The sequence below is a fragment of the Pseudorca crassidens genome, chromosome 3, assembly GCF_039906515.1.
Source record: "Pseudorca crassidens isolate mPseCra1 chromosome 3, mPseCra1.hap1, whole genome shotgun sequence".
In the NCBI taxonomy this organism is placed as follows: domain Eukaryota; kingdom Metazoa; phylum Chordata; class Mammalia; order Artiodactyla; family Delphinidae; genus Pseudorca; species Pseudorca crassidens.
The window spans coordinates 92,809,108-92,823,466 of NC_090298.1; the positions used below are offsets into that span (position 1 = coordinate 92,809,108).

Genomic DNA, 14,359 nt, shown 5'->3' on the forward strand with positions numbered 1-14,359 from the left:
AACCAATTTATATAAGGGAATAAGGTGGTCCAGACTTAGAACTCAGACGTGTTAAGTAAATATTTATTCTGGTTCCACTCCAGGGAGGTAAAGATTTTATTAACATATTTGTTGAGGTCATGGGGCAAGGAGAAGCTTATGCTGTGCTTAAATGCCTGAGGGGCCTTTTCTTTTTTCTTGCTAGTTAACAAAGGCCAGTATTTTTTTTCTGCTGAAAAGAGCAAATGTCTTGTTTTGTGGCCTGCACTTTCTTATTGTTCACTCACAAACTGCTTAATCTCAAACTAGAGTTTTTAAAAGCTGCTTTATTTTTTCCCTTTGTTCAGAAAATCTCTTCTTAGATATCCCTTATGAGATTTGTTTCCAAGCTTTCTTCTTGTACTTTTTCTCCTGGTTTACTTTGGGCTGTTATCAGCTTTTTGTACTTTGTTTTGTCTTCATCACTGAAAAGAAAAGTCACCCATTAAAAGTCTAGATTTGAAGTGGTGAACTTAATTCCCGGAGTCCAGTCCACATTTTGGCTCTGATTCCTGTACCAGGCTGACCTCCAGCCCAGGGGAGGGTGCCTTGGCAGAAATCTGAGAATTCCTCGATCAGTAACTCCCTTTTTTGGATTTATGGAGCCTTTAGGTGGATTGCTTTGTGTTAGGCACGTTCCTGTTGGAAAGGAATGAGGCTGGGATGAGAGGAGTTTGCACAATACAAACGTTTGCAACTGACCTCGGGTTCAGCACACTGAGTTCTCCAGCTACTGCTTCACCCCTGCCTTGAACCACACGCCATCCAAACCCCCCAAACTCACATAGCGCATGGTTTCAAAGAGGGGTGACAGAGCAGAGTTGGGTAATGTTGTTAACCTTTTGTAACTTGCTCCTGACTTGATTCCTGGCTCCTCTAAGTCTTTGTTCTTATTCATAGAAATCAAATTTTAAAAGACTCAGCAGCCAAACAAGCAGAATATTATATTGTGGAACAGAGTGACTGTGAAAGCTCTTTGTGCTGACGATTAATTTCACATGTAAACACTTTCATTTTGTTGCCAGTGAGGAGACTTCCTTTTCCTTTCTCTGCCTAGTTGAAATCTAGAAATGAAATTCCACAGCTGTCAGGCTCCCACATATTCATCAGCGGCCTCTCAAGATGGCTTCACAACCAGCAGAGGGAATCTAGAGGATTCCACTATTAAACTCTACACAGCTTGTTTCAAACACCCCAACTCACAAAGTAAAGAGATATGAATCCTTTGCCTGCCTGACCTGTAATCACGGGCAGTAACATAATCTGCTGCATAATAGTAATAAAATGTGGACATTTTCTGTGCCCATAGTAAACATATGCACCCAAAGCAAAGTTAATACCAGTGGGCTTAACCAGTTTGTGAGCTATGAACCCGGTTGTCTCTCCCACCCTCATTTCTACAGATTAAGAACTTACCAGGCCATGGAAAAACCGGGAGTGTCAGCAAGTGTTGTAATACAGCAGTGCCCTAAAAGGCCATGCCTTCCTTTCTAGCAGGAGGGCATTTGTGGTTGAGTGCAACAGTCAGGTGTTTGTAAGTCTTTCTCTGTGATTATCCATTGTTACCACAGCCAGCTCCTGTGTGTGTGTGTGTGTGTGTGTGTGTGTGTGTGTGTATTTAAGTTAGGTCGCTGCATGTTTCACTTAGTTCTCAAACCAGAATGTTGGCCAACTTAGGGACCAACTAACACTTTTATTTTACTTTCCAGAATCTGCAGAGGTGACGTACACTATCTGAATGACCCAGTGTTCTGCATATTTATCTTTTGGTCTTCTAATTGCAGGTCATTTCCCCCACTGTGTACTCCATCTCCAAGCAGCATTCACAGGGTTAGGCAGATTCTAAGAGTAGGTCTCTAGAGAGACAGCTCAGTGCATCATCTTTTGGCACCATCTAATCTTTGATGTAATGCTGTTCAGAGAAAATGACCTTGTAACTCATTTATGGTTTCAGTTTACATTCTGCCCTCTCCCATGACCAGTAACACCTGGGAGAAGACTGACTTTTGAGGGAGATTCTTAATAGCACCACTTCAAAGGGTATTTGCAGAAATGAAGAGCATGTATGTGCACATAAATTCTCCTTGTATTACAGTACTGGGTTTCACAACCTCCCAGCCAATTAGGCAGAATAGAACTTGGCTCCACGCGCGCGCGCGCACACACACACACACACACACACACACACACACACATTGGCAGAGAGATGATAAAATATACTCCTTTGCTGCTCAAAGAATTAATTATGCAGGTTGGACATCTGCCACTCTAGTTCCCTCTCCTAATTGCTGGGGGTGGGCACCTATCCTTGGTAAGTCATAAAAAGGCCATTGTTTAAGCACATAGAATCCCACTAAGGGTAGAAAATAATATTATAATTATGGTCATTAACAAGCAAGCCATGCAACATCTTCATAGCAGGTTTCTGAGAAGTTACGTTAACCAGCGAAATAAGCAGCGTATATGTCTGTGGTATACTTAGGCTCCGAATAAAGCCATGACCCTGCTTTGAAGATTGTTCTCATATAACAGTCTCCCCAAAGAAATATTGATAAAGACAGTAAATGAGCAGAGGAAAATACGAATTTAGAAACAGGTACTAAATAGATATAGTTCAAAATTTACATGCAGTTTGGTAGAAGTGATAGGAAACATGTCAATTAGATTGATTCTGTATGTGGACTATACTGTTGGAAAATAAATAGCAGGTTTTGCCATGAAAAGCTTGAGAGGTTAGAAAAAATAATTTGAATGATAATCTAGTTGGCATTTTGAGAGGCCGGGGTACCTTGCCTGAGTGGTCTCTGATTCCTCCACATTTTATTTTTCTAATTTGGCAATAATCATTGCAAGCTAATTGTCTTATAGACTTTAAAAAATGAGGTTATTTTTCACTATGCATTGCCCTGAGAATAAAACAAGCCTGGAAAGAAAGAAGGAAATAAAGATTACAAAAGGCAAAAACCATGAGCATTTTCTTCTAAACTTGTATGCAGTGATAGACAATTGAAACTTAAATGCCCAACCATCAAATACATTTAAGGGAATGAGGAAGAAATAGTACCTTTTCTCCATAAAACTATATTAGTGGGTTAAAATATATAAAGTATACTTGAAAGCAAAAAAAATTGGTTTTAACTAAGAATTGCTCATGGATATCTAAATACATATCTATCATGATTAGTGTATTTAAACCAACATGATTCTTCATGTTCTGTTGTTTCTAAACATAGTCATCAATGAGATAAATGTGGCATTATAGAAAAAGACGCAATGACTAACATATTCAATGAGCATAAACACTCAACCTTCCCCCGAATTCAAGCAAAACCTTTGCATGTTCTCCAATTTAAAACATTAAAATATTTCATCCCCTCTGTATTTTCACAAATACTGATGTTTTCTTAATTGCTGAGGCTATAGCTTGCTTCTCTGATTCCTGACATCTGGAAGAGCAGTATTCGAGAGGGTTTGAGGATTTTACTTGAGCAAAAACAAACAGTTGTTTATTTTATATATGGAAGACAGTTTTAAGAGAACACACTTCTCTTGTGAAGACTAAGACAAACTTTGGTTTACTTGTTTAATAAAACAACAGTTGTGAGGGATTCCCATGTGCTTACATTTCTGAGGTGCTCACACCACCACCACCACCAAGAGAGAACTTGGTGAAGTTTAAGAGAGGAAAAGTTAGTTTAACCGGTCTTCATGAAAAACACAAACTTGAATCCAGAAACCTGAATGCAAGGGATACAATTTAAACCATGTGTCCACTTTCGGAGCATCAGTTGACTAATACCAAGAAGAATGAACAGCTTTGGGGTCCAGCAAGCACAGATCCTCTCCAGAAAGATAGATCAACTTACCTTCTTTTCTGACCCACATATTATCAGCACTCAGAAGCCTCTATCACAGGATCATTGTCAGCTTCTGATATTCTGAACTAGGTAAGAAGCAGCCTGTGGGGTTGCATCTGTGTCGTTACTATTGTGGCCACTGAGAGCTGTAGCGAGATCTGGCCGTGGAGGTGCCTCCCCCCACAGAGTTCATTACATCCTTACCCCTCAGCCTTCTGTCTTCCTTGGCTTGCATCTGGCAGCCATCACATACCCTCCCAGATCCCTCGCTGCCACCCTTACTTCCTCTCTTGACAGCACTAGTGGATGTCTTGCTAAATGTTGGTTTTGTTTGTTTTTTTAAATTTGTTGATGGATATTCCAACTGCTATTACAGTTGACATAACCTATACATTTTTTAAAATTGCACTTAAAACACACTGTGTTAGTTTCCTAGGGCTGTCAAAACAGAGTACCCCAGACTAGGTGGCTTAAACAACAGAAATTTATTTTCTCACAATTCTGGAGTCTCGAGATCTGAGGTCAAGGTGTCAGCAGGGTTGGTTTCTTCTGAGCCCTCTCACCTTGACTTGTAGATGGCTGTCTTCTCCCTGTGTCTTCACATGGTCTTCCCTCTGTGTAGATGTGTCCTGATTTCCTCCTCTTATAGGTACACCAGTCATAATGGATTAGGGCCCACCCATATGACCACATTTTAACTTAATTACCTCTTTATTACCCTATTTCCAAATTCAGTTACATTCGGAAGTATTGGGGGTTAGGACTTCAACATATGGATTTTGGGGGAAACACAGTTCAGCCCATAGCACATGCTTTAAAATGATCTTTTAGAGGATCTATCGCCCCTGCTGTTTGCCTCCCCTGCCCCTTGATTTGAGTTCCTAGGAGTCAGGAACTCTATTTTTCTTCTTGTGATATCCAGAGTCTATCTGTGTGCAGCACGCTGCGGGCATTTCACAAACTCATGGTGAATGCCTGCATGGACAAAGGTATTCTAAGTTATTCGAGAGTAAGGATAATGATTGTCATTGATTTTTTTCCTCTTAAGTCCTTCATGTTAAGAGTCTTCAAAACGCCACAGGTATAGGAATGAACAAAGCTGTAATGTAGATAGCATATATTTCTAATAATCTACCACCTTTTCCCCAAACCAAAAAATAAAAGTTTAACTACTCCCCTTTAGATTCTGTGTCCAGGGATATACTGAGTTCTTAGAGACCAGCCAGACAGGTGTTAAGAATGTAATTGAGATTCTTATATGTCCATGCCATTTTGGGCTTAAAATTCTGACTCAGAAGGAGACAAGATGAATTTACCACAAGGCCAAAGTGACATTTATTTTTCGTAACATATACACTGATTACTTTATGATTCACACACTAAGAAAATGCCTAATTAGAAATGCCCTTGGTCAATCTGTAGCTAAATTAATATGTTTCAAAAGAACAAATTTGAAGTAGGGAAGGAACTTTCCTTAGTCATGGATTTGCCGGCAGATACTCATTGGCATACAGTCGCTGGCTGTTTTTCTTTAAAAAAAAGGAAATTTCTTGGAAAAAAAACTTGTAATAAGTATTGTAACAGTAAGTATAATAATTTCTGAGGGGTAAGCTATTTTTCCCTACAGATCAGACTTGGGTGGCTTCAGTATTCATGTTTTGGACCTAGAAGTTAAATGCTAATGTAGTGTCATTTTGTTAAAGTAGAATATCATAAAAAAGCATAAGAAAACAGATACAACATTTACTTGATTTTGCTTTTCATTGCATCCATGTGTCTACTATGTTTCTACATGTATTTCTATCAATGTTTTTGGTTTACAGTAGAGTATTATTTCTTGCTGATATGTGTCATGTTTTTAATTATACTTAAAGCATGCCTTGAAAAGCAGTAATGTAGAGATGTCATCGTCTTTTATCTATTTATTTGAGTGAATTTACAGTAGGTCCCAATTTGAGATCTCCTATAATTTCCCAAAGTGGGATTCTGTGTGCTGTAACTTTCTTTTAAGCCTTAAACAAAGCTTGTGTATCTAAGATGGCAGTTTTGTTCTTTTCACCCATTCCTGGTTCAGGGGAATGTCAGTGGTGGCTGTTTGTCCCAGACAAGGCAGATGGTGGCATTCTCCTAGAAGGAACTGAGCAGAGCAGGGAAAGCTGAGCAAGAGGCAGGAGTTTGGGGTTGGGGGAACCACATGGCCCAGAAAGCAGACCCAGTCCGAAGTCAGAAAACAGGCCCAGTTCTTGCAGCATGAGCTCTCAAATATTTAAGACCTAAATGTGTGTGGTGGCTGTGGACTGGTGTAATTTTGAAAGAGAGGTGGTAGGCAATTTGCATTCTGGGATAATTCGAGGGCATCAGGATGGTGGAAAGAACCCAGCTTCAGAACCTGGGAGGCTGGCTTGAGTTTGAGTCCTATCCTACACTGTGTGACTTTGGGCAAGTCATGTGACCTTTCTGAGTTTCAGTTTCCTCTTCGCTGTAATGATAAGACCTATTTACAACCTACCTTCAGGATAAATTAGGTAATGCATGTAAGATTGCTTCGTACAGTGGGATGTGCCATAAATGTCCCTGGGGTTGAGCAAAGATAGTTTCTGTTAGACTCTCCCACAAAACAGGCACAGCCGTCACATTTTGTGCCTCAGACCCCCTGACCGAAGTGACTGATGGGGACATTGAAAACATTGCAGTCAGCCCGATGATTAGGCTACCACATCTAGTGCTTTCAAACATAAACAAAAAAAGACATACAAGTCTGTTAACCAATTAATGAGGTGTAATTCTTAATATTATTTATTAAATGTGAAGCTCATTTACAGCATCTAGAGAATCAGATCTGGAGGGAATCTTACCTAATTTTCTCCCCTCCCTTCAAGCAGGGCTGTATCAAATGTAAATTAGCCCTGACAGATGGTTGTTGGATTCGGTTTCTAAATTTCTTAAAGAAGATTTCACAGTTTTCCTCTCTAAATTCTTTTAGTAATTTAACAATTCTTATGCCAAGTTCTTCCTTACAGCTGACCTAAATCTGTAGTCGTAATTTAAGTCCTTATCCCCTCTCCTGCCTTTACCAGAGATGGAGAACAGCTAGTCAGCAACCTTCTTAGGATCGTCATAACCCTTTTTAATATTGAAAGAAGAGTTGCTCAGTGGGACTCACTCTCTCCACCTCGTCCCACCCCTGCCCCACCCCCATATGCAACAGCTAGCGTTCTCTGAATCATTCATGGCGATGCCACCAGTCCCCTGCCCTGCCCCGCTCTGAGACACTTGGCTACTTTCAGGCAGCTGGGCAGAGTATGTTGTCAGCGGACGTGTGGATCTGGGGAGGATGCAGGCTGCTTCTTCCTTTCCTCCATATGTTTTGTGCATAATTGAGCCTTCTAATAAATGAGTCAGGATTTAACAGTGTTTGGTGGGTACATGACACATTTATCTCATAAACATGGAGTTTTGCAAGGATGCTTATCACAGGTTGCTTTGAAAATTAGGCCTCCCCATTGCCTTCGTTTGCTCAGGCAGTAAGCCACGAAGCTACCACTTTGCATGCTAAAAGATAGCACTGATTGATATCTCTGCTCTGCTGGACTTGGTCTTGGAAGACATTGAGCTAAAACTCTCCTGAGTGCAGTGTACATTCAGAAGCACACTGACAGTCTGAAGAACTGACGGGCTTCCCCAGCACTCTAAGTTGCAATTGGCAAATAAGTGACCATTGAGGAGAATTGAGCTCATTAAGCTGTTCCCAAGTGGTTTCAGAGTGGATCCAGTTTTTAATCTGAATGTGTGTACTTTTATATCTCTCTAGGTTTCTTACCCAGAGCTTTCTGTCTGGGTCAGTCAAGAACCATTTCCAAACAAGGAAATGGAGGGAAGGCTTCCTAAGGTAAGATCTCTAGCTGACATTTTGTTAAGGTTTTTTGGTTTTTGGTTTTTGGTTCTTTTCCATTTAGAAACAATTTCAAAACCCAATTATTTCTAATTTTAATACTCATTATTGTCTACTATAATAATCCATTAACCTGATACTATTATGACCTTGGAAATAACATATACTACAAAAAGAAAAAGAATATCCTAAAGTCCTGTGACTCTTACAGTTCATACTATCTTTCTTTCTTGACAAGTCCAAAGTCCAAAGCAAATTTTCATTTAAGAATCATGGAACCAATTTGTCAAATGTACCTTTTGCAGGTTTTTATTTTGTTCGTTCCATTCCTGGGTGGATAAACTCAAATATGAAGATATCTAACTAAAAGTTATCTTAAGAGTATAAGATGGTGACAGTTTTGTCTGGTAATAATACCTGACTATCTGATAAGATTACCCATGAAACAAAACAGAAAGAATATAAAAAAGCTGTTACATTTTTTCTTATAATTTTTAGCCTAAAAATATTTTCTATAAACATGCTTTCATTGTTCAGACATCTTAAGGCGTGACAATTCTCTGCCTTAAGAAAATTTGTAAAATTTACATTTTAGATTTTAGCAGCATTTCAAAACAGCAACAACAACAACAAAAACATTTACCAGTTTTTACTGTAGATACCTTTGGACTTTCCCGTTAGGGTAAATATCAATTTGACCTTAAGCAAGGAGGACTGTACTTTTTACCACTGACCAATTGATTTTGCAATTAAAAAAAAAAAATAGAGTCCATTGAAAATAAAATTTCCATTTAAAAATTTCTTAAGTGTAATTGACCAATGGAGAGGACTCCCCAGCTACTACTGTCATTTCAACTTTGGGAAACTATCTTACTTACCCTTAATGGTTTCAGCAATTTCTTATCTTTTATTAACAGGCAGACATTAGTTAAAGAGATTATGTCTACTGGCAGTTTGCACTGGAAGAAAACAGTTCTAAATCACTTTTAATCTTTCAGAGAATTTCTGAAGGTCAAGGTTGAAATCATTGGCAGCAAAGTGGGTGAACCAAATGATTTGGGCCCTGCCTGACCTAGAGTTACTCTGATCTTGTAGAGTTGGAGTGGAGCTGCGCTAAAATACTGGAGCTTTACTTAAAACACACCCACACCCCACCTCCTCAGCAGGACCACACCACCGGGGGCGCCGTATAGTCTAGACATTCTTTACTGGGCCACCTCAAGGCATAATTCCCCTGAGTAGCTGAGAGGAAGATGTGATTATGGAAGAGAAGGGGGAGAGTATAGTCTTTTCATTAATTCCTGCCCCATTGAGGCATCCAGAGGTCCTCTCTTTGATACTGGTGGTATCAACCAGAGGGGTAGACTGGGCAAGTTCCTCAGTGAGGTCAACAGTGCCTCCCTTTCCTCTTGGAAGGCCAGTCTGTGTCCTAGGCCTTCCCTGCATTGAGGTATGCTCCAGGGGGCTGGCATAGTGGATCCTGGAATTCAGGTCTTCTGTTATTTTGAGTTCTTTCCTCTCTAAATATATGAATAGTATTTCAAGCATAATATATTTGTCCTTTTTCTAGCTGTTGCCTTCTGGAAAAGCACGTCTTTGCATAATCATATGGAAAACAATCTTGGCTTACTTGGCCCAAAGCACATTATTGAGTAACTGGGGGATTCATGTACTAACAGTCATGAGCAGAGAGGGCCATCCTACCTGAGGTACATCAGCGAAGGGACGTCTAGGAGCACATCCCCTCCTCCAGCCTTCTGGATTACTCAAATTCCTCAGTCCTGTAGGGACCATTATATGGTGGATGATAGAGGAAGATATGACACTGTGTGTATGAATTCTTGCAAGGCCTTACTTGTGGGGAGTAAGACATCTTTGTGTCTCCTCTTCAAAATACCTCCTCCCCTTGCTGCAGAAGCTTGAAATTCCTTTAATGGGGGCAGAAATATCTTTTTTTGTTGTTAATGAAGGACAGGAGGTAGGGACTGAAATCTAGTAAATTCCAGCCTCCAAAGGGAGTATACACAGACCTTTATCTCCCCAGGAGCTCCCCAGGGTGCCTCGTAGCAGAACTCCCTGCATGGTTTACCACCACTGCCTTGTCATCCTCCAGTTATTTAGGTGTCTCCCATACAGCAAATGAATTAAGGGCAGGCTGGAGGGACTGCTTTTGTCTCCGTTGACTTAAAATCTAATAGAGTGCTCAATCCATATAGTAGGCACACAAAACATGAATAATGAAGGGAAGACATGCGTGAACATTTTGGGTCCTTGAAAGAGAAAAAAATAGTAAACGTGATAAATTCAAATCTGAAATAATCTCCTTCACGTTTTTTTTCCTGAAAGGACATCTTTCCCAATTACCCAGATCCCACCCAGCTCTTTATTTCATTTTGTTGTATATTTTTTTATGGAGATAAGAGATTAGTAAAACTGAGACTTATGTAAGGACCAACTGATGTTCTATATATTCACTTCACAGTAAGTCTGAAGGAGGCAGTGTTAAGGCCAGCCATGCAAAGAGTATAGCTGTTGAGTGAAATGTGTTATGAACTTTTGATTTCCCTTTCTAGGCCTATGACAGTTAACAGCCATTGAATTCTTCATTTGCCCAAAACTTAAGCTTGTCATATCCTGAACCATGATGCTAGCTGGTTGATAGGGGAGGAGAAACAGACATTAAAGACATCAGGATTACAGTGGATTTCTTTTTTTAAGTAGTGGGATTGCATGCCAAAATTTCAAGATTGAAATTATTTTCACAAGTGAAGGGAACTGCCCAATACAATGCTTTTGGATATTTATCTAGATCCTTAAGTGTGTGTAAATGATGAATTATATTTTAATTTAATTTTCTGGTTTGGTCCTGTTGGTATTTAATGATACAAAAACAACCTCTAAATCACAAACTAAGACTGGAGCATTAAAGTACGTACTGAGTGGATTTCATATACGTTCTAAAAATGTTACATGCTCTCAAAGTCTGAGATTTTTAAAACATATTTAGGTATAACAGATGTTTAATATGGGAACCCTATACAGTAAATAAGACTTCTTAAAGTTGAATTATCTGTTACATTTAGTTCACTCTGGTGGCTGCTGAAAACACTTATTTGGTTTCAAGTTGCTTGGAAGTCCCTGACTTCTGAATTTAAAAAATTTGAATAAAGTAATTTGCAGATCACAAAGCAAGATTATCACTTTAACCCAAGTACTTATATTCAGTCAAATTGGCTTATTATAACTATCCTGTTAGAACATGTAACCTGAACAAAAAGGAAAAGAAAAAAAAAAACAGATCTTTTAAAACCATAGTGGATAATTTTTTTTAAGACAACTCCAGTAATTAAGTGTTAGCCTAAAAGAGACTCTTGTCAAATGTTCACTGTATTCATTTCTGAATGAGGCATAAAGTCTAGTTGTGATAAGACCTTTATTTTGCATCATCGTTGGGGCAAATGGGCTTCATTGTCCTGTCCTCTTGCTGTTTGGTTGTGATGGGGAGCTTCTCCCTGTGGGTACTCAAAGGATCATCAGTCACAGTGTGTTTGGATTCTCCGAGTCAGAACCACGAAACCCTCACTCATCAGGATCATGAGGAGAGACTAGAAGAGCCCCAGTCAGTCCAATCTAGCTGAATCTCACTCTCTTCTGGCCTTGGTTTCCCACTATTTTCCTCTTTTCTGCAGCCGCCGCCTTCCCACCCCCAGCCCACATGATTTCCCTCCCAGACACTCCCCTGCCTTTGGTACCCACTTCTGGTTCTTACTATAAGGCCCATAGGGACTGTCCCAGTTGCTTCTAGAATAAACTGTACATAAATTACATTTGTGCAGTTGTGGCATGCTTTAAATATTTTTATTATGTATTAGAAAACAAGTATCCCCACCACGGCCGCTGAACTCTTTAAAAAAAGTGTTAGCACTCCTAGGAACACCTCTCACCCAGTCTTTTGTCGGGGGTCCTATCGGGTCCTGGAAACTGTCTTCAGGAACCTGACTCTGGGGAATGCTGTCTCCTGCATGGCTGGGCCCAGCCATTAGGGATGTGCTTGATGCCACTGCAGCCACGGCAGCTAGTGTTTAATTACTTCATGCCCCGACAGACCTAATATTTACATTCAGGTGAACTGTGTTTAATATGTAAGCTCTGCAAAACACCAGGAGTTCAGGGATAAAAGGCGGGAGAGAGAAGCAAAAGTTTTCAAATGGTTTTAGGAGCGTGACTCAGTGTGTCTCTTTTCTGTGTGTGTCTGTCTGTGTGCTCTTCAGGGAAGACTTCCTGTCCCAAAGGAAGTGAGCCGCAAGAAGGATGGCCAGACCGAGGCTGCCTCCCTGCATCCACTTGGCAGCAGTGAGCTCCACTCCCCGGGAATCAGTTACCTCCTCTCTTTTTAATCACCTCCATTTGTATTACACATGGTGTATGGGTATTGATGAGGTCATGGTATCATATATGGGATTTTTTTCTGTGTAAATCATCAAGTATAAGAAGAAACTATGGGACTCTGAGCCTTGCTTTAGAGAATTTACAGTGGACAAATAGGTATCATCAAACCAGTTTTTAATCATTCTGACTCAAGTGAAAACGCTCAGAATTTCACACTGTGAATCCACGTTTACAACCCTTACAGGTGGGCCTTCAGGCCTGGTTTGCTACGACGATGTCTTCCACAACTCAAACCCCCTCTGCTCTCACACAACCGGTCCACTTCTGCCTTTTCACTCACACAGCTCCCGACTGCTTCTTGCAGAGGCTGAGAGTCCCCATTTTTTTTTTTTTTTCATTTAGATGTAACAAGCCTAGTAGTTTATGTTCATCAATTGTCTGTATATCTCTATATTTTATCCATGTACTCTTTCGATGTATAGAAGTAGTTTGAAACTCATTGTTTCCTTGTGGTAAGTGATCGAGATGCTGCCACAGGACCTGAGACACTGATGAATGGTGCTATTTTGGACTTTCAACATGCTCCTTGGCAAGGTAGCTCTGATGGAGTTATTTTTTATTTTCATGTTCTAAGAAGGTGTTGGTACTCTGTTTCCCCGAATGTTGTTCTCTAGACTGGATTGACTTGTTCTCCTTGTGTCTTCAGTGTGGCTTTCTTCTTCAGCGTTGTAGGTTGAGTGAGTGCCACCACAGAGCGGTAGAGACCCATGTCTCATGGGCTGGCACTCCTGGACACGCAGTCACTGTAGCGGGAGCAATCACAAAACTGTAATTTCCTTACCAAATCTCTTCCTTTCCATAGCCTCGCCTGCCTCACTTAGAGAACGAAAAGCAATAATTTGACAGGCATTTTTAGGTGTCTCTTTTGGTTCTTTTCATTTGAAAGAATATTTGGGGAAGAAAGGGCAAACTTTTTTTTTTTAACAAATGCCCTCTGAAAAAAATCTAAAAAACTGACATCTCAGTAGGAACATGAAAATTAGACCTTTCCCAAAAATTAGGTTGGAAAAAAATGTTTTTACAAATTTTTTTTTTTTTTAAAGGCAGAGCACTCTCTTTCGGCAGTTCTGATAAGCAAGGTGTAGATTTTACATTTTTGTCCTTGCTCCCAATGAAATGGATAAACAAAAATACAATCAGACAATACCATCCACTCATGGAATGTTGTTGTGTTAGCCAGTCTGAAAGCCCACCTTAATTTTTATATAACTGTCTTTTAGCTCTTCCTTTGACAGGGCAGGCTTTGTTCTGAACTGTCCCGCTTCTGACTGTTACACATCAACCGACGCATGCACTGCACTTCTTCGTTCTCTTCTCGCTCCCCCATTGGCCTGAGTTTCCTGTGCATTTACCCCCCTCCCTCCTTTGTTAGAATAGGTATATCCGCTGTGTAAATAGAGCAAGAAAACAGTATTCTGCATCTGTGGCATTTCCGTAGAGTTGCAGTTGTGTACTGCTGAATATGCAGGCTTTTGTAGCAATGTGATCTTTACTGATGCACTCACAACAAGTACCCAATGTATTTTAGCTATTTTAGTAGTATTCAATAAATATGCAAGCTGTATGGTAACTGGCTTGGCTCGTCATTGGAAAGGCCTACTTTTGAATGCTTCCACTTGTTCATGTTAATTCATGTGCTCTCAGAGCCCCAAAAGTAGACCCAAGGACAAATGTCAAAAGAGATAGAATCAGCTCTGCCTTTCATGCATTTTCCCTTCTGAGGGTTTTATGAGATTAGGGGCTAGGCAGTGGCTCATTAGGATGGTATTTGCAGAGCTGCCTCTGGGTACAAAGGAGAATTAAATCGAGACCCTTTTATTTCTATATTTTTTCTCTTTCAGGGCACTCCCACACACCTCAAAACACTCTTTTTTACCCCTTGCCATAAAGACCTACTGTGTGGTATTCTTTACCCATCTCAAAAGATACCTGACCTTGCTGCTTCATGGAATATTTACACACACACACACAAAAGTGTACAAATGTATAAGACAAAAGGCTTTATCCACTTGTAAGTGGATAAAAATTTGAGATAGGATTTTAAATCATGAATTCATGTATAGCCAGCTACCTGGAATCTAGCAAATGATAAGCTAACATCACAGCTGGGAGGAGTTACATCTTGTCTTCTTTCCCTGGTTAA

At 40.1% G+C, this 14,359-nt stretch overlaps 1 protein-coding gene across 4 annotated transcripts in view; it reads left to right on the plus strand.

Annotated features, from left to right (window-relative positions):
* NREP (neuronal regeneration related protein) overlaps positions 1 to 13,786 on the plus strand; it is a 29,509-nt gene extending 15,723 nt beyond the window's left edge. For all 4 annotated transcript variants that reach the window (XM_067731453.1, XM_067731454.1, XM_067731452.1 and 1 more), the window contains 2 exons: positions 7,687 to 7,764; positions 12,039 to 13,786. In XM_067731453.1, coding sequence (XP_067587554.1) covers positions 7,687 to 7,764; positions 12,039 to 12,164 — 204 coding nt within the window. In that variant the 3' untranslated portion in view covers positions 12,165 to 13,786. The remainder of the gene's footprint in view (positions 1 to 7,686; positions 7,765 to 12,038) is intronic.
* Positions 13,787 to 14,359: the final 573 nt, after the last annotated feature.